This window comes from Zygosaccharomyces rouxii (assembly GCF_000026365.1).
Source record: "Zygosaccharomyces rouxii strain CBS732 chromosome F complete sequence".
Taxonomy (NCBI): domain Eukaryota; kingdom Fungi; phylum Ascomycota; class Saccharomycetes; order Saccharomycetales; family Saccharomycetaceae; genus Zygosaccharomyces; species Zygosaccharomyces rouxii.
This window is the reverse complement of record NC_012995.1, coordinates 387,829-406,080: the sequence shown is the minus strand read 5'-3', so window position 1 is coordinate 406,080 and position 18,252 is coordinate 387,829. Positions and strand designations below refer to the sequence as shown.

Below are 18,252 nucleotides of genomic sequence, written 5' to 3'. Positions count from 1 at the left end.
TTGAAATGAGATCACAAAGGATCATCTAATGAGAAAAAGTTTACAAAGTACATAATAATGATACTATTAGTTGAAAAGGTTTTGCATCCGAGAAAGAGAAAAAAAAAAAAACTAATCGATGTTGTATCAACATCCGTCTTGCAATACACCACGTACTTCTGCCGGCATCGAAATACAAGGTAACATTGAAAAACTTTTGCTGTTACAACTTTAATAGTATGTTATTGACCCACTCTCTAGCTTTATCCCTTTTGTAACCAAAGTAGTCAATTCCTAAAGGAGGTCCCTTCTTCAGAAGAACTACAGAACTGCCATCACGAGGCGGACGACCTAACCTCTTATGTGCAACATCCATTGTCATCCTTTCGAAAATTTTCGATAACACTAATTTTAAAGGTGGTCGTTCAGGAGCTTCAACATTGCTGATAGAAGGAGAATGTTGCTGAAGTGGTCGTGTTGATTGTTTTTCCAATTTCAATTGATCGATAGCCGCTGGATCTTCCCTCCAATAATCTAACAATTGTTCCAGAACAATCAAACGATCTCTCTCCCTATTTTTCCAACGTCTAATCAAGTGTTTCCGTTGAACAATTCGTGGTCCTTTAAACATGGGGTAAAGATTTCTATTAATCCGAATGAAATCATCAACGACATCCAGAATATCTGTTTCCCATTCAAAATTTAACCATTTACCAGGTTTTGGTGAAAAAATCAATTTACGACGAGTATTATACTGTTCTTGTAAAATGGCTTTGGTCGTCATATAGTACTGGCGGATTTTGAATTCGGAACTATCATAATTGAACCTAATGTTGTTTCTAAAATTCAGCGGACAGTATTCGCCTAAAGTTTTGGCTACCCAGTTTTCTTTCACAATAGGCCAATGAACAAAACAAAGGCTTTCTAATGGACTATGCGTCGCAACTGATTCCCTCTCTGTCGAAACTATCAGTGCTGGCGGCTCTTCCTTTAGTTCTACAGGAAGTGGCATCGGCGATTGCTGTTTCAATTCTATTTGTGGGGATATTTCAAAATTATCTCCGTGTCGTGAAACCTGTTGTAGTCCATTCTCTACAGGTGCATCCAATATATGATTAGGTCGCTCCGATCCATACTCTAGATCTCCAAACAATCCATCAACGAATGAAGGCACTCTATGTGAGCAGAAGGAGCTTGTTAAATTCCAAGAGCTTTCATCCTCATCCTCCTCCTCAGAATCTTCGTCCTCATCTTCGAATTCTTCCTCGGTAGACATTGAAACATCGTAATCATCATCACCGATTTCTGTGGCTGTTTCGGGATGGTAGACATCTTCCTGAAGTGAATCTTCTCTAAAGATAAGGCGTATGATTTCATCGTAATTCAACTCCTGCTCAATATGGTTATTGTTTCTATATGCACCGAGTCCTGGAACTTCCTGGTTGATTGACGCTCCAATTCCATTATGTGGAGACATAAGATTCTCCACTTTCGAAAAAAGATCAACATCTAACTTATCAAAATTGGCTTGATTTTTAGGTGTAGGTGCCAATTGTTGAACTGGGGCAGATAAATGCGTATTTTTTAATTCTGCAATGGGTTCACCAATCCGACCTTCATGATACGCGATAGCCACGCTGTCACCATCCTCATCCTCGTCATCATCATCTTCTGAAAGAGGAACGCATGGTTCCAAATCATCATCATGGACAGTAATGATAGGTCTCACATTATTTGACTCAATTTGAGCAGGCACATCGGCGGCTAGTAGAGTGTTCATAATTACAGCATGACCCGGGATAGGTAGAACAGCCGTATTATCTGTATTAACATGATTACTGTTTTGAATTTTAGCAGCAGCATCAAACAATGATCCCAAATCTTTCTTTTGTAGAAAAGTATCAGCACAAACATTAGACAAAGGTGACTCTTGTTCATCATCATCGATCTTGAGATCCGACACATCAAAATCCTCATCGAATTGTGGAGATGCAGTATCAATAGCAACTGGTTTTAGGCTGTAATGGATAATCGTCTCAAAACTCCGTCGACGTTCCTTTCCATCAGGATCCATTGAAATAGGTTCGTTCTCGGCGTCATAGTAATCTGGGGATTTCACTTCCGATAATTCCTCGGTACTTAAAGTGGACTGCAAACTAGGATAGTGTGAAATTATAGGTCCCTTTTCCTTTATATCATTGGCACCAGCGCAACCTCTCTTAGGCAAGACGACTTCGTAGTCATGCCAGTCAGCACTTTTGGGTACATATTCTTCGAAGTGCTCAGATCCAATAATAGCTTCAATGTTTTTATGAACATTGATATCGTATACAAAACCAGAAGATGAAATTGTAGACGACTTTTTACAAACGTCATCGAGAGGTAGACATATTGAATTGTCCCTGGAAGAAACGATGGCCTCAATATTCTGTTGCATATTTACGTCAAAGACGAAGGTTGTTGGTTCTACTGGTGATTGTTCAAATGTTAGTGGAAGCATAACCGCCGATTGAGAAGATACTGAAGCTTCAATTCCATTAGTGCTATGATAATAAGGATAGTTTCTCACACCATTAGAAGGCACAGATGCACCTAACTCTACACAAGAGCTGATCGAAACATCGCCGTTATCATTGTGGCGAGACACAGATATTCTCTCTGGTGGTGGGTCATCGGGGAAGAATCTGAGAGAGTGTGGACAATCATCGTCAAGATTGGGAGAAACCACAGTAACATCATCGTGCACAACTTCAGAGTCATAAAGATTTTGCTGTTGCTCTCCAAAACTAGAATATTCTACATCCTGGGGAAGTGGAGGATCAACTTTGGTCTCATCACCATTGTAGGAGACAAATAACTTGACGGCATCTTCAAGATTCTGTTGAGGAGTTCTATTTCTTGGAGCAAACCTAGAACTGTCGTTTTCAATTATAGATCTGGGTTCATTGGTTTCAAAAACTCTAGCAAGTTCTTGAAGGTCTTCTTGAGCAGCAGGCTGGATGGGAGCAAATCTAGAGATGAAATCAGAAGGAAGCAGAGGTGCTTCGGTGGCGACAGAATCACTGGCAGTACTTTCAGCGGTAGCAGGAAGGACTGTCGGCACTACTGGGGTGCCTTTAACAGAGGAAACAGCGGCTACAGGCTCAACAGGAACAATATCGGTGGAGAAAACAGGATTAGATGAAACAGAAACAATATCACGTTCCCTAAGCTCAGTACTACAACCAGCAATAGGAGAACTTCTAGGTAGAGAGATTCGTGGTTCACTTTTTTGTGAAGATATAACAACACCATTTGAAGCACAGGTCAATTCCCTTCCAACAGTTGGTTGATCTTCAGACTTTTCGCAAAATCCTGGAACCAATTCCCATGGCTTGTATACTCCTTCAGTGGAATGAGAGTTAGGAAACTTAAAATCTTTATTCTTCCATCTTCTAATTTTATGATACCTATTGGCAAAGCCAATTTGTTTTTCGATATCAATGGAGGAAATAAACCCTTCCTTACCAGCGGCTTCTTTTAAGATCATTAGCATGTAATCTCTCTTTCTGAGGATAGGGTTACCGTATGGATCTTCCCATTCAGAAGCACTTGAGAAAGAAGTGGTGTCAGACACTGAAGTTTCAGAACCACCGTTTTCTCCTTCCGCATTTCCTTTCTCCTTGTTCCACCAGGCTTTTTTGAAGAACTTCCTTATAGTCCGACTAACTCTATGGCTGGAAGTTCCATGATAAACACCAGGATAGGCAGGGTCTTTCTTTGATACTTTAGCGCCAGTGACAGTGGAAACAGCAACAAGAGAATTAGAGACAGCTTCTGCGGTAGCATTATTTTTGCTTGAAGAAGAATATTCAGATCCATTTTTATCATGAGCTGAATTAATTCTTTTGCCATCAGTACCATCACCAGTATTGGTGCCAATAGACTGGGGAGTAGTGAGAGTTCCTTCGGTTTCATTAGATTCGGCTGCTGCCAGGGAAGTAGCTGCAAGAGCCACAGGAGGGACAGAAGCGATAGAAGAAGGATTTATTGTAACCTTCTTCTCCTTTTCAGTAGCTTTTATGGGCTTAAACCAGCTTTTGAAATTAATTTGTACCATAATTTCAAACGTTTGACAAAGTAGTCAACAGTGACGAGGATCTGAGATAGATAATTGAGAATTAAGAAAGCTAGAAAACGCTGTAAAAAAGCTTCCAAATCCCTTTTAGTTCTAGAAATAGCTGTTTGAAATGATTTTTATTGTTGTCCCCTAGCCTACTTTTATAATTTTCTGTTACGAAATAATCTCGTAGTTTCAAAAGTGACTTTCACTTAGGATATAGATTTCAAAAGGTTTGACCTGAATTTATACTTTTCCCTCTGCTAGCTACTTTGTGTCAATATAGGTTCAAATTCCGAACGTGTGTGTTTATTTTCTTTGATCTAAATTTTTTGAAAACTGTTATTATGCATATTGTTATTTTGTGTCATCGGCGTCAGTGTGTCGCGCGTCAGTGTCAGTGTCAGTGTCAGTGTCGGCGTAAGCGTCAGCGTCAGCGTCAGCGTCACGAAAAAAAAATGAAAAAAAAAAAATAATTAAGAGCGCCCAGGTGACCATGAGAAGTGGCACCCCCTAGGTAGACTTAGGGATCATAATAAGTGAGTCTATGAAACACCTGATAACATTTTAATTTCAAACAATACCAGAATCTGTAAGGCTGGGAGAAACAAGGCTCAAATTATCTGCTACCAAATCGGAAGAAAAATTGGCAGATTCATGATCTTCCATAGCAGTCAAGGCATCTTCAATTGTTAGAAAATACGATGATGCATAAATCTCCTGGTTTACATTGGTAGCACTCATCGGAACATTATCTTCCACCAAATCTACAACACCCGATTTCTCTAACCTCTCTCTTACTCTTGCATCAATAGTAACTCGAGCCAAAAATACTCTAACATCACGTTTCCTGTAGGACGATACAATCTCTAAAAGTATCTGAGCCGCTGATGAGTCCATATGAGTCATACCATGGAGATCAATAATAACGTACCTTGTACTACTTCTTGATCGGCGACCTCTAGCACCAGGATGCACTCTAGTAGAACCAAATTTTTCCAGTCTATTTAATCTTTCCTTCAAATCTTCGGTATTGGTGAAGGTCAATGGCTCTGGAATTTTAACGATCAGACATCCTTCCAATTCCTCCAATTCCAAATTCTCATTTGCGTGTTCCCTGTTGGTCTGTTTCAAATAGTCATCAGAATTGACAAACCTCGAAGTGCCCTGTACTCTTGCCAAGATTTGAATTCTTGACTTTGCGGAATGTTTAATAATACTTATGACTGAGTAACCACATCCGATACAAATTCCCACTTCCACAGAGTAGAACATAGTCGTCAATACTGTTAGAGTAAAAACCAACAGCTCATCATATCCGAAGCATCTGAAGTGGAACATCAAATCTGCTGGAGCTTCCTCCAGCAAGCTAATTCCCACCATTGTCGTTACCACAGACAATACACAGATTGGGATGTAGTGAATCATTGGCAACAAGAATTTAATAGTTAACAAGACCAAAAGTCCCATGAATGCGCCAGACATGACCGTCTGCGCTCCAGAAAAGGCATTTATCTTAGATCTTCCATATCCACCAAAAGCTGGTAGAGATCCCAATATTGAGGAGAAGAGGTTCATACTACCCAACGCTACTAACTCGCGATTAGAAGAAATCGCCAAATCGTAGGAACTACCTAACGATTTAGAAGCTGTAGTAGATTCGAAAAATCCCAACATGGCAGTAATAAAGCCGGCGCTCAATAGTTGTGGTATAAGTCCGCGGTTTTCTGCAGATAATGGATTCAAAAGTTTATCTAATCCCTTTGTATTGAAATCGCCCACTGTGCTAATGCTGTAATTGTGCTTGAATCGATACTTAATCGATAGGAATATGGTACCAATTATGAGCAGCAGAATATCAGGGACGAATACGATCCATCTACATCTAGGCATCAATTTCTTCTTGATAATCTTTGTCATTATTAGGATAAAGAAACAAGATAAGCTAAGTGCGGTTGTAGGTCCATGGTAATTGTTGGGTGCATATGTCACTAAAAAAAGAATCTTTTCAAATGGGGTATGGTAATGGACTGGTAAATCCTTCAAAATTTTATCCAATTTGAACTCTGAAATCATGGAATTGATTATCATAACTAACCCGACAGAACTGATAAATCCTCTTAAAAGAGCCCTACTCAATACGTTGCCCAAAAATCCCAATCTGCAGAGTCCAAAAAAAAATAGAAATCCACCACTGATAAAAGTAATCACCGCAGAAAGTTGTAGTGTATGTAAATCTGGGTTATGTGAAATCATCTTTTCCACAGCCTGGCCTACAACTAATGAAATAGCACTTTCAGGACCAACGATCATCTGGGGTACAGATCCTAAAATTGCATAGATAAATGGTGTAAATGCTAACGAATATAACCCACATAATGGCTCTACATGAGCTACAGAAGTGGCAAACGATAGAGCTAGAGGAATTTGAAAAGATGCCAATGATACTCCGGCAATTAAATCACCAATACATTTCGATATATTGTAATTCGGGAGCCATGAAAAGAACGGGAGATAATAAGGTAATACATCCCAAATAGACGGTCTAATCTCTATTTCGTTAGGACTCAGCTTCTTATGATTAACGCTATTCAAAGGAGATGACACGCTACTTTCAGTTATGGGCACGAGAGGTCTAAAAGATTTGCATGACTGCAGTGAATCTCTTTGGCAGGGGCATCTGTTGGGCTTCGGTCCACAGGAGGTGCAGCCATTTGATCCGTAGTCTCTCTCAGAACTATGTGGTCCATCTCTCAACAACGAAGAACTGGAAGGTGACATTTCTTGTGGGTAAAAAGACGAGAAAAACGGGGATGAGGTCCAAGGGCAATGAAGTATTAAGCCAGTGAGAGAAGCATAAGGCTAGTCAATCCAAACTCCAACTTAAAATAAGATTCCTCAAACGATTTCTACATATAAAACGCGTGGTTTACTTGTAAGATAGTCCGGCATGGTTGTAAGGACAAAGCGAGAAGTCAATGCCAGAGTTTTAGGTTTAGGTCAACCGAGTTGAATATTATTCTTGAACCTGTTTAACGGTTCAGTTAAACCAAATTGGTGATTTTATGTCATTGTTCACCTTCATTCTATGTATATACAACAGTAATCACAGCATTAGATTCCTCAGTTTTGCACTTCTTTCAACTTCTGGGTCAATTCAGGGACAATCTCATAAACGTCACCTTCTAGACCGTAGTCTGCAACTTTGAAGATGGGTGCCTCAGGATCATTGTTGATTGCTACAATTACTTTAGAATCTTTCATACCCGCTAAATGCTGAATGGCACCAGAAACACCAACTGCAATGTATAGATCAGGAGCAACAACTTTACCAGTTTGGCCCACTTGTAAAGAGTTATCACAGAATCCATTATCCACGGCGGCCCTGGTGGCACCAATACCGGCATGTAAGGCGTCTGCCAATGGAACTAGAATTTTGTCGAAGGTTTCTTTGTCCTTTAGAGCACGACCACCCGCTACCACTATAGACGCAGAACCCAAATCTGGTCTTTCGCTCTTGACTAAAGTCTCACCTTCCCATTTGATATCAATAGAAGATTCAGGTTCCAACCCTTGTACCTCCTCTATTAGTGCAGAATCTGTGGAGCCCTGTGCAATTGGTTCAAAGGCAGAAGCTCTTACACTGATCAATTTCTTAGGTTGAGAACATTCCACTGTAGCAATCGCATTACCTGCGTAAATTGGTCTCACAAAGGTCTTAGCATCTACAATCTTGGTAATATCACTGATTGGTTGCAGATCCAATAGGGCACCTAGACGAGGTAGATTGCTTTTACCAACAGTAGAAGAAGCAGCAACGAAGTGGGAGTATTCTTCATTTTGTAAAAGACGAGCTAATACTGGTGCGACTTTTTCAGGTAGATAGTGGTCGAAACCCACATTATTTGAAACCAGGATTTTCGCCAATTTTTCACATTTTACTGAAGATTTCAATGCATTTGCGGCTGCAGAAGCTTGAGAACCAAGAATCACAGCATGAATTGGGTTACCCAATTGTTGAGCAGCTGTTAAAGCATTCAAAGATGATGAAACGACACTACCATCTTTCGAAGTTTCGATAAATGTCAAAGTAGATGCGAACCTATGGGATTTAATAAAAGGCCCAGCGGTTGGGATTCGGAAACGGAGTGTTCTAAGCATGATCTAAAACCACAGGAAAGTGTAATACGAGCCCTAAAATGGCTAGTTTCTTGGATTTTTTTTTTTTCTTCTTTATTAAAGTTGTACTTCAAACAACACTATGTTAGGTTGTTTTTTTTTTTTTTTCATACAATATAAAGTTCAAGTAGAAATATTTGTTTTTAAGGTGCATTACTTAAGGGAAGACACCCCCTTCCCAAAGATGGTCGTCGACGTTGATGCTCTGGCTAATGAAGCTATTGGATTGTTAGATCAGTGTAAAGATGACAATTACAGAGTATGTATACTTATAGTGGGTCCTCCAGGTTCAGGCAAGTCAACGGTTGCCCAAGATCTCAGCCGTCAAATCAATCATAGATTTGATGAATATCGATTGCAAGGTAATCAGAAATCGGCTCATGGTGGGACTAGATCGAGGGCTTCAGATGTGGCATTGGCTTCAGATGTACCGGAGATCACGACTCCCTTGTCTGAGGAATTAGCATTTAATGGTGGTATTTTACCGAAATATGTTGAAGATGTAAACTTCCAACCTGTGAAAAGAAGACTAGAAAATGGTGATTTGCAGATCTTGGGTCGTGGTGGATTGCCCAATGCGTTTACTATTTCTAATGATGTGGAACCTGATGAAGAATCGTCTTTTGCACAAATTGTGCCCATGGATGGATTTCATTTGAGTCGTCAATGTCTATCGAGTTTCCAAAATCCACAAGAAGCCCATAAAAGGAGAGGTTCGCCACCCACTTTTGATAGTAACAATTTTGCTCAACTTTGTAAAACCTTGGCCCAAACATGTACCATCAAACCCGGATCCTGTGATGCGAAATCATGCTTTGAATTTATGGCCAAGACTTATGATCCACATTTTCCCTGTATAAAGATTCCTGGATTTGACCATAGCCTCAAGGATCCAACACCGGATCAATTTTGCCTCAATGGTCATACTAGAATCGTCATCCTAGAAGGACTTTACCTTCTTTACGATAAAGAAAACTGGCAACGTGTTCACGAGATCCTACAAAATACTGGATCCTTATTAGTATGGTACATTGATATTGAGGACCACGTCATTGAAGAAAGAGTCGCAAAAAGACATTTTAACTCTGGGTTGGCCGATAGTGTAGAGCAAGGACGTCTCAAGTTTCAAGGAAATGATCTTTTAAATGCAAGGCTCATTAGAAAGAATCTTGTTCAAAGCGGCAAAGTCGTCACATTAAGAAATGATTGATAGAGAAAAGTGCAATATAGATGAACAATAACAGTTTATATAGCCATACTCCTTGTCTCTCTTTTCTTTAACAGGGAACTGTTCCCCAATTGCAATGGGCACTTCTGACCTAGTCGCTCTCGTCTCTCAATTTCTAATTCTTCAAAAGCTGACTGCAAATTCAATTGTAACTTTTCAGTAAGCGGATCAGTATGACCTGGTATGGGAGTTCTAGGAATTTTCCTGCGGCATCCACTAAAGTTTCTGGTAGGAGTCTGTATCTGAACATGTACATGACCTTCTTTTGTTTCTTGACGTTCTTCTTCTTCTTTCACGTGACTATGAATCAAGATGGGCATTACCTTGGGATCGGATCCCGCTATGGAACAGCTTTGTAGATCTATCAGGCTTTCATCATCGCTCCAATCACTAGATTCATTTTCGAGGCCAGATTCTTCACCAGAAAGCGCATCAAAATAGTCACTTCCTGTTTCTTGAAGCGTTTCGTCTTGGCTGTTCTGATCCTGCCAAACGTCCGGCATCTGGACGGTATCAGATTCTGCAAAAAAAGCCTTTTCCACCAATTGCCTGAAATCAACCCGAGGTAGATTTTAGCTTAAGGTTAACTGTAAGTGGTTTCGACCGATCTCAAAGAATTGATAATACTTTTGCCAATATATATTTCGTAAAATGATCTGATGCGATGCGCTACCCGCGTTGTTTGTTTGAGGCCCGAAACGAGAAACCGCGGGGATAGGAGGGAGGGGCAGAGAAAAGAACGAAAGTAAAGACCGTGCCTCAAGCACGCAGCGATAATCAAACGATACACGCGGAAAACCATCATCCTATGAATTTCTTCATAACATGGTGCGTTTGTTTCAGAACTGATTCTCCGTGAAGGAGTCTCCGGATGTGCTTAGAGTTTGTGATGAGGATCCGTTCTGTAAAACTTTAATTATGGAATCAACGTATTCTGCACCAGACCATTTCTGGTGTGTGAGAACGTCACTATTTTCGAGCTTCTCCAGACGCTGTACTTGCTCGACGTACGCTTTCATACCATTCTGACCAAAACTCTTGACAAGTTGCCAGAATGACAAGCCATTAACATGTAGCCCTGCTAATGAAACTAGTTGTAGGACAAATCCGTGTTTAGCAAGGTCCCAAATAAAACCCTTCAAGTTTTCTTCTGTATAGCCGTGTGCACTCCAATTGAAACTGGGCGACAGGTTGTAAACTAATTTAACATGTGGATAAACTTCGTGGATTCTTGAGGAAAATGAAATTGCCTGCTTTAAATCTGGAGTTTTCGTCTCAAGCCAGATCATGTCAGCATAAGGTGCAAAGTATAATGATCTTTCAATGGCAGCCTCCATACCGCCATTGTAAAGGTAGTATCCCTCTTTGGTCCTGGGCGCATCCCAGTCAAATTCTATGGTAGTAGCGGGGGAAGCTTGAGAAGCCAATGCTTTCATTTCTTTCAAACTTACAAATGGCTTTTCTTTGAGGTGTTTATTCTTTAATTCCAGATACCTTTCATATTCGGTCTGAGACACTTGCTTTTGTAGTGCTTCGTCAAAGGTAAACACATGATGCTTGTCGTACCATTCCGCTTCTTCAATGGCAATTTGGTCACTAGTTACCATAGGTTGACTTTCTAATCCTGCTAATCTGTCACTCCAAGGTGTGATTCCTGGTTCAATGGTTCCCTTTATAAATTTGTGATCGCGAGGGTCACTACTGCTACTCAATAGTTCTCCATTACACGAATCAGTTCTTGCTAGGATGAGGTTCTCCGTACCCATAATATCCCATTGGAGCCTGGTTGCTATTAATCGTGACAATTGGGTTGAAGAGGGAACTATCACTGCACCCCCTAGATGACCGCACCTTTTGCCGCCTACCATCTGATCCTCTAAGTGTATGGCGGCCGCACCTTTCTCGGCAAACAATTTGGCCAATTTCATAACTGTGGTATTCCCACCATGTCCCATATCAGCATCTGCGATTATTGGCTTTAGATAATCAGTAGTGTCGTCATTGGTTAATCCTTCAACTTTCTCCAAAAAAAGTTTCCTATCGTGCATTTGCTGAGCTTTAAAGATTCTTTCAACCTGATTAGGTACAGTATTGTATGGGTAATCTCCAAAATCGGGAGAAACTTCGTTAGTGGAGCCCACTAAAGTAGAAGAACATGCCCAACCAGATAAGTAGGCCACCTCAATCTCCTTGGATCTTGCTAATTGAGTCATCTGCACAGGATCGATAACACCAAGAGTGTGGAGGGGGAGTTTCTTCTCAAATTTATCCTCTAACAATCTGAACAATTTTTGAGCTTGGAAAGAAGAGGCATAACGATTGCATTCCACTGGTAAACTTCCCCTGTGTTTGACGACATCAAGTGACGAATAGGGTCTTTCCACATCCTTGTATCGCGGTTGCCCCCACCAATCTTCAATTTTTCGAACTTCCTCTGCGACGAAACTTTTTAGGTTCAAAACTGATGATGAATTCGAAGTACTGCTACTAAGACTTCTCGTTCCATTATACATTGTTCCCTTAATTGTAACGTGATTGATCATAATTCAGATGCTAGCTCGTTGTCATCTAATAACTTATTTCCACCCCAGGACATAGAAACGTTTTACTTATATATATTTTGATGTGACATTTCGACATCCTTGGGGTCATGTGTGGGGTTGTGTGCGTCTTCAACATGTAGTTAACCCGGCGTCACTAGAAGTATATTATTTTTCACTATCGGATTATTTCCGGGGAGAAAGTGTGTTCGTTGGCACGGCTGAATCAGTTATAATTTTGTCACGTCCCCAGTCGCTTGCATAAACGACTGACGCATTAGGCATACACAACAATGTCATCTCCTTTCATGACTTTGAATCCATCATCGGCGTCCTGATCCTGATATTCTCTGATGTCAATTAATTCTTTTGAAGCAAGGTTGAGCAATGAAAGAAATGCGCTTGCTGCAATTCTTTTACTTATAGTCGGACGTTCTTCACTTTGTTCGTCCAGGTTATAATTATCAACATCAGCATCATCCCCATCTGTCGTTAGTTTGCTGGGAACAATGTCTTCGAATAATAGCTTTCTTTTGAAAGGTGGATTGGACCTTGTGGTTTTGCCGACGAAGAGGGACCTTTCCCGGATGTAGTCGTAGAACTTGCGAGCTTGGTAGTCCAATACCACTTGAAAAGGAAGTCTAGTAAAGTCATGGTCATACACTGGAGGTATTTCGCTTAATTCCCGGCTTTCGAAAGTATTTGAGCTTTCTCTATGGGTTCTTCTCTTATGGGTGCTTCCTTTAGTTCTTTGGTATAGAACGTCAATCGCATCACGTTCGCCACTGGTACTAGAGCTACCACTAAATGTATCATTACCTGTGCCAGTCCGTGTGTATGTTCTCCCAAAACTGGATGGAGGTAGCTCCAGGTTCACTTGCATAAAATCATGTGGGTGAGTGGATGTATCCCTAGAGGAATCATCCTCTAATTCCTCATTTATTTGGTCAAGATTCAAAAGCAGATTTTCATTGGTGTTGTAATCGACAGAATTATCTCTACTGACTACCATTCTTCTACCCATTTCTTCGCTGGGAACATTGCTGCTCGATCTCTGAGAAGTCGAATTAGAACGAGAGTGATTACGGCCTCTTTCAATAGAAGCACTGTCAAAACCGACCCTTCCATGAACAAATGTTAAATCAGTTTCACCTTTATCATTCAGGACAAAATTCCAACATTTTTGTAGAAATTCAGGTTGTTTTTCGAGGTCCATAACTTGTTGCCAAGAGTTGAGATTTGATTTGCTTTCTTCACGTCTCCGTCTACCATCCATGCTTTCACAGTAATTATTGTGATTACTTTTAAGAACCTCCGTGGATAAACCTGTTCTTTCATCGAATTGTATTAAGCGGATTGTAGTAGCCGCTGTATCGGGAGCATTACCCTTTTTAAATTTTTTTAGTGGTGGCCCATTTTCACGGTGTTCAGTTTCAAAGGACGTTTCTTCTTTATCTTCCTCTTCTTCCTCTGGTAGGCCCAGAGGAATGTTGGGTTCTGCTCTAGGTCCACCTTGAATATCGCCTTGGTTAGCTTCATCTTCATCTTCTTCAAAATTTAACGTAAAGTCTTGATTATCGAAATTCACGTTAAGATCATTACCGTTCCGCAACGCATTTGAATCTACACTAGATCCTGTTACAGTACCCTGCTGACTCATTACATCCTCAATATCGAGATTAAAATCGACGTCGATGGGTATATCATCTAATGTCATCGACCTATTCCAATGCTCTAAGGAACTTGATTGTTCCAGATGAGCTGGTTTCTCAAAGGCATTCCAATTAGTCAATTCCCTCAAATAGTCTTGTTTTCTAATGGTAATGGCTTCAGATATATTATCCCTTGGTACCGTTCCCAGCATTTGTTCAAAATCTCCAATTTGTGAGATATCAAAGAGTGGATCATCACTCAATAAACCATTACCTCCATCATTCTCATCAAAATTTAAAATTGTATTGTTTATAACCTTGCTGTTGCTCTTAGAATATTTCTTTTGACCGGTGCCACCTTGTCCACCGTATATTCTTTTTTGCAACTGGGTTAGAAGACTGGTCAAATCGCTAAGAACATATTCTGTTTTTCTGTTGTAACATATAGTAACACCATATAGCAGATTAGATACATAGCGCAATGGTAACTGCATTTCATTACTTTGGATGATCATGCAAGTATCAGGAATGGAAACGTTGATAATATCTTTTTTCTTGACCGACGAAGTATTTGATATTGTGCTGGAAGAGACAGCTCTAGCATTTGAACCACGAGTTGTGGAATTACCCAGTGTACTCAATAGCCAGACAGTGGCTACTCCTTCGGGAAACTGACCTCCTCTATCGATTTGATTCAATGAAAAGTTTGAGAAATTAATTGAAGCTGACATTATTTACCAATAGTCTGAAAATGATACTCTTCACAATAACAGGTTTTTTTTTGGTTAGTAGAAGTGACTGGAAAAGTGAGAGTAGAGAGTCTGTTTTTGTCTCCCTTAGATATATATATATAAATTCATTTTTAGCCGCCGATCTTTTTTTTTTTTTTTTTTGGCGTGTCACCTTTACCCGCACTTTCGACTGTAAGCTATAATTAAAAGGTGACAGGCGACAAAGACCAAAAACAAGACAGTATTTTACTTGGTAGCTAGTGCGCTGCTAAACACTCAGGGGTTTTTTGAAATAGTTGTAGAATGAACAATGGGATCAGATGTTAGGCAGCAAGAGCAGCAGCAGGTAGGCCAAAGCGGTCAAGTGACCCAGCAGCAGCAACCACAACAGCTTTACATGAGCCCTCAGACTGAGAATCTGAGTTACATGTATAGTTTAGTGGAAAGGCTAATGGATCAATTACAGACAAACAAGCAGAGAAAGGAACAATTACTTTGGGATGTGGATGTTTTGTCCAAGCAGTTGAGTCAAAAGTTTAATAAGTCTGAGGTGAAGGGTAAGGACGACCTTGATGTAGTTATCTTTCAAAACTTTTTGAACGAGAGAGACAATTTACTTGATGATGGTGATAATGATAATGATGATGATAAACAGGGATCCGACGCAGGGGGAAATAGGTTGACGATCTTGAAAAGACAGAATGAGCAATTAAAAAAGATATTCGAGTCCAAGACGAGACTTAATGGTGATACCTTGTCTCTTTTATACTATCATGAGGATGCGTTGAATGAAATTGTCAGACATTTGAGATCAGATGTCTTGAAAAGTCATGAGGTTTTCATTGAAAGGGTTAGATCAAAATTCAATAATGAAATGATACCAAAGGAAGATGCGGAGTTTAGCTTCTATTTGGAAAATGTTAAAGAGATACAAAAGCTAATTGATTTTTCACAAGCCTACAGATCCTTGTTAAGGCTTAATGACTCAGAGATGTAGTTTCTCTTCCCGTGGGTAATGCACTGAATGATAGGAATCACTATAGATAGATTTCTTTTGAAAATATGGCATGCTTATGGAGGAACAACTATACTGATATTTCTCTTGATTGAACCTTGTTGCATGCGACCTCAAACATTGTTCTCTTGAGAGTGCTTTTACGAATACTAGGAAATGAAATAAAAATTTCTTCCAAGAGTTTGATTTAGCTCTCTATAAGAGCATTCGAATTTAAGAGTCTCTTCTCTGCGTAAAAATAACAGGGAAATCCGCCTGGTTTTTCCCATAGAGAAATCAAGTGGATCATAGCGAGTAACGGAGGTTATGTCTAAAAATTTGTTGCACCGATAGTAAATAGGAATCGGTGATTGCAAAGAATTTTAATAGCCTTCTGAAGATTTCATCTCTTAGAACTATTAGCACTATCCGCTATGGCTTCTATACTCAGATTTGTGGGTTTTGCTAGCATTTCGGATATTTCAATGCACATGAGGATGCCGTAATAGTTGTTTCGATCGATACATTTTCTATCTTCATTGAATCTTATCTGATTCTTTCTGGTAGCAATATAGGTTACCACAGAAACCCCCGGGACAATATTCTGACTTTTACCGTGATGTTTTCATTTGCCTGTTCTCCTTCATGAATCTATCAGATTTTCAGGCTGACTTTGGTTATGAAAAGAATGCTCGATAAAATATCAAGAACTACGATCTTATGATGAGCAATACAAAGTACCATTCTACCTATTGTGGTGATTATTCGGTCGATCTATTTGTTATTAGCTGTATTGTTCAACCATTTACAATGGTAAGTCTTAATTAATTTCATTCTAATAAGGAGCGTTGAAATGGTACTCCTGGTCATTTAGCCTCATTGCCTTGTTACGCAAAGTATTGTATGATTTGCAAGTTACGAGGATTTTCAATGCAACTCTATTACCTATTTAAGGATCCATTTATCATAAGATTATTAAAATATGAACGAGATTTGATTAGCCAGTGAAAGAAGATTTGCTACGAAGGTAGGGTCCTGTTTTATAAAGTATGAACGGCAGAAAGCCTAAGCCAATTGTAATGAACCCGAGAAGCGAAGAACCCCAAGCTACAGGATACCCTTTAATAGCTAAATTATCGTACATGGCTTGGCCAAATAGTGGAAAACTACATGCGAATCCTGAACGGAAGAGACCATTGCCCGCAAACACTGAAGCAGTGTATTTGGGATATGACATGGCTAAGTATGAGAAGATAGCCTGGAAAAGGTTGAAAAGGAATAAACCCCAAAATAGTTCAGACATAATGGGTAAGATCCAATGTACGGATGCCGTCCAACCAAATATGAAAAGTGCAGCAGGACCGCACCAACAAACCCACATAGCCAAAATCAAAAGCTTTTCTGGTCGAAACTCTCCCTTCTTTATTATGCGAGGTAAAAATAATCGAAAGAAACTGAGGGATACCCCATATGCTATGAAACTGCTTACCACAAATCCAAGGTAGGACAATCCCAGTTCAACAGGTGTGAAATGATAGATTCTTAAAAATACAATGGGGAATGCTTCGAAAAACAGGTAAAAGGTACCATACGCTAAAGCAAGGTAAGTATCCAATGCAAGTACAATCGGTTCCTTAACAATAATTTCGATAGGTCTCCAAAGAGCATTTATGGTGATATCTTTAATGGATAATTTTGATTCTTCCTTCGATTTGGCAGTGAAATACCTGTTGTCACCAGTAGTCTTCTGTATTCTTTTGCAACGGCGATATAAAACGTTTTCTTCATAGGTCTCAGGGAAGAATAATGATAAGATAATGAGTGCTCCGGAAGTTATCCACATGAGAAGCCAGAACATGAATCTCCAATTTTTGGCAACTAACATTGCAGCACCTAAAATTGGACCTATAGCGGGAGCCGCCACTGCACCGATTGACCACATACCGATCATAACCGGGACAAACGGTGGTGTAACTATTTCTGAAATAGTGGCTGCACCTGTAGATAAGGAAGGTGAACATAGGATACCTGTGATGAATCTTAAAATCACTAAACCTGCAATATTATCCACTAACGCACATCCGATCTGTAACATGGAAAAAAGGAACAGAGTGATGATGTAAAGCTGTTGACGACCAAAAATTGCAAATTCCGATAATGGGGAAAAAAACATCGGGCCCAACCCGAAACCTAAGATATACATTGATAGGTTCAAAGTTGCGACAACATGACCCACTCCGAATGCTTTTTGAATTTCTTCCTGCCCAGGGGTGTAAATTGCAGTACCCATATAAGTAACACAGGTAAGAAGTTGAACTTGGAATGCTACAATGGCTTTTTTGGACAATGGCCAATTCACAGGACGTTCGGGGTCATCGGGGCCAGTATATTCTACCAAAAAGGGATCTTTCTGTTGAGGTACCCCTCCGAGTTCAATGTTACCGCCGGTTTCTCTCTTTTCCCTTTCATCATGATCTATGGAACCATTGCTCCCATTTGCTTCTAAGTCACTATATGGGGCTTCATGCAGTGTGCGTTGGGAATCATCACTAATACTAGCTGCTGTAGGTTCCTGAAGAATCCGAACTATGTTAAAATATTCCAGCAGATCTAACACAAATGTGTTGCGAAAGGTTTCGGTGTACATGCTGGGATTCAGCGTGACTAATCCGTATGATAAAAATGAGTTTTCATGCGAGTTAACGTATACTTCGATTTACAAATCTTTTTAACGGAAGCATATGTGGTGGATTATGCGAATTGTTATGATTTCATCAAATTTGTCATCGAATAGATCAGGGAGCTAACACCGTCTTATGTCCATGAAATTTCCTTGTGCGGAAAAGATTG

General features: G+C 39.9%; 9 protein-coding genes across 9 annotated transcripts; 2 read left to right on the top strand and 7 right to left on the bottom strand.

Annotated features, from left to right (window-relative positions):
- Positions 1 to 202: 202 nt before the first annotated feature.
- On the bottom strand, positions 203 to 4,078 carry ZYRO0F04818g (uncharacterized protein; the record flags this gene model as incomplete). The annotated part of the gene is made up of 1 exon (XM_002497362.1): positions 203 to 4,078. One exon carries the CDS (start codon positions 4,076 to 4,078, stop codon positions 203 to 205), a length of 3,876 nt encoding a protein of 1,291 aa, XP_002497407.1.
- Positions 4,079 to 4,651: 573 nt separating this feature from the next.
- Positions 4,652 to 6,859, bottom strand: ZYRO0F04796g (uncharacterized protein; the record flags this gene model as incomplete). The annotated part of the gene is made up of 1 exon (XM_002497361.1): positions 4,652 to 6,859. The coding sequence occupies one exon, from the start codon at positions 6,857 to 6,859 to the stop codon at positions 4,652 to 4,654; it is 2,208 nt and encodes a 735-aa protein (XP_002497406.1).
- Positions 6,860 to 7,201: 342 nt separating this feature from the next.
- On the bottom strand, positions 7,202 to 8,239 carry AIM45 (Aim45p; the record flags this gene model as incomplete). Its single annotated transcript, XM_002497360.1, has 1 exon — positions 7,202 to 8,239. One exon carries the CDS (start codon positions 8,237 to 8,239, stop codon positions 7,202 to 7,204), a length of 1,038 nt encoding a protein of 345 aa, XP_002497405.1.
- A 100-nt stretch (positions 8,240 to 8,339) lies between these two features.
- On the top strand, positions 8,340 to 9,467 carry YFH7 (Yfh7p; the record flags this gene model as incomplete). The annotated part of the gene is made up of 1 exon (XM_002497359.1): positions 8,340 to 9,467. The coding sequence occupies one exon, from the start codon at positions 8,340 to 8,342 to the stop codon at positions 9,465 to 9,467; it is 1,128 nt and encodes a 375-aa protein (XP_002497404.1).
- Positions 9,468 to 9,502: 35 nt separating this feature from the next.
- Positions 9,503 to 9,988, bottom strand: ZYRO0F04730g (uncharacterized protein; the record flags this gene model as incomplete). Its single annotated transcript, XM_002497358.1, has 1 exon — positions 9,503 to 9,988. The coding sequence occupies one exon, from the start codon at positions 9,986 to 9,988 to the stop codon at positions 9,503 to 9,505; it is 486 nt and encodes a 161-aa protein (XP_002497403.1).
- Positions 9,989 to 10,324: 336 nt separating this feature from the next.
- On the bottom strand, positions 10,325 to 12,028 carry ICL2 (methylisocitrate lyase ICL2; the record flags this gene model as incomplete). The annotated part of the gene is made up of 1 exon (XM_002497357.1): positions 10,325 to 12,028. One exon carries the CDS (start codon positions 12,026 to 12,028, stop codon positions 10,325 to 10,327), a length of 1,704 nt encoding a protein of 567 aa, XP_002497402.1.
- A 274-nt stretch (positions 12,029 to 12,302) lies between these two features.
- On the bottom strand, positions 12,303 to 14,408 carry REC8 (Rec8p; the record flags this gene model as incomplete). Its single annotated transcript, XM_002497356.1, has 1 exon — positions 12,303 to 14,408. One exon carries the CDS (start codon positions 14,406 to 14,408, stop codon positions 12,303 to 12,305), a length of 2,106 nt encoding a protein of 701 aa, XP_002497401.1.
- A 310-nt stretch (positions 14,409 to 14,718) lies between these two features.
- On the top strand, positions 14,719 to 15,405 carry FAR7 (Far7p; the record flags this gene model as incomplete). Its single annotated transcript, XM_002497355.1, has 1 exon — positions 14,719 to 15,405. The coding sequence occupies one exon, from the start codon at positions 14,719 to 14,721 to the stop codon at positions 15,403 to 15,405; it is 687 nt and encodes a 228-aa protein (XP_002497400.1).
- A 994-nt stretch (positions 15,406 to 16,399) lies between these two features.
- Positions 16,400 to 18,049, bottom strand: ZYRO0F04642g (MFS transporter; the record flags this gene model as incomplete). The annotated part of the gene is made up of 1 exon (XM_002497354.1): positions 16,400 to 18,049. The coding sequence occupies one exon, from the start codon at positions 18,047 to 18,049 to the stop codon at positions 16,400 to 16,402; it is 1,650 nt and encodes a 549-aa protein (XP_002497399.1).
- Positions 18,050 to 18,252: the final 203 nt, after the last annotated feature.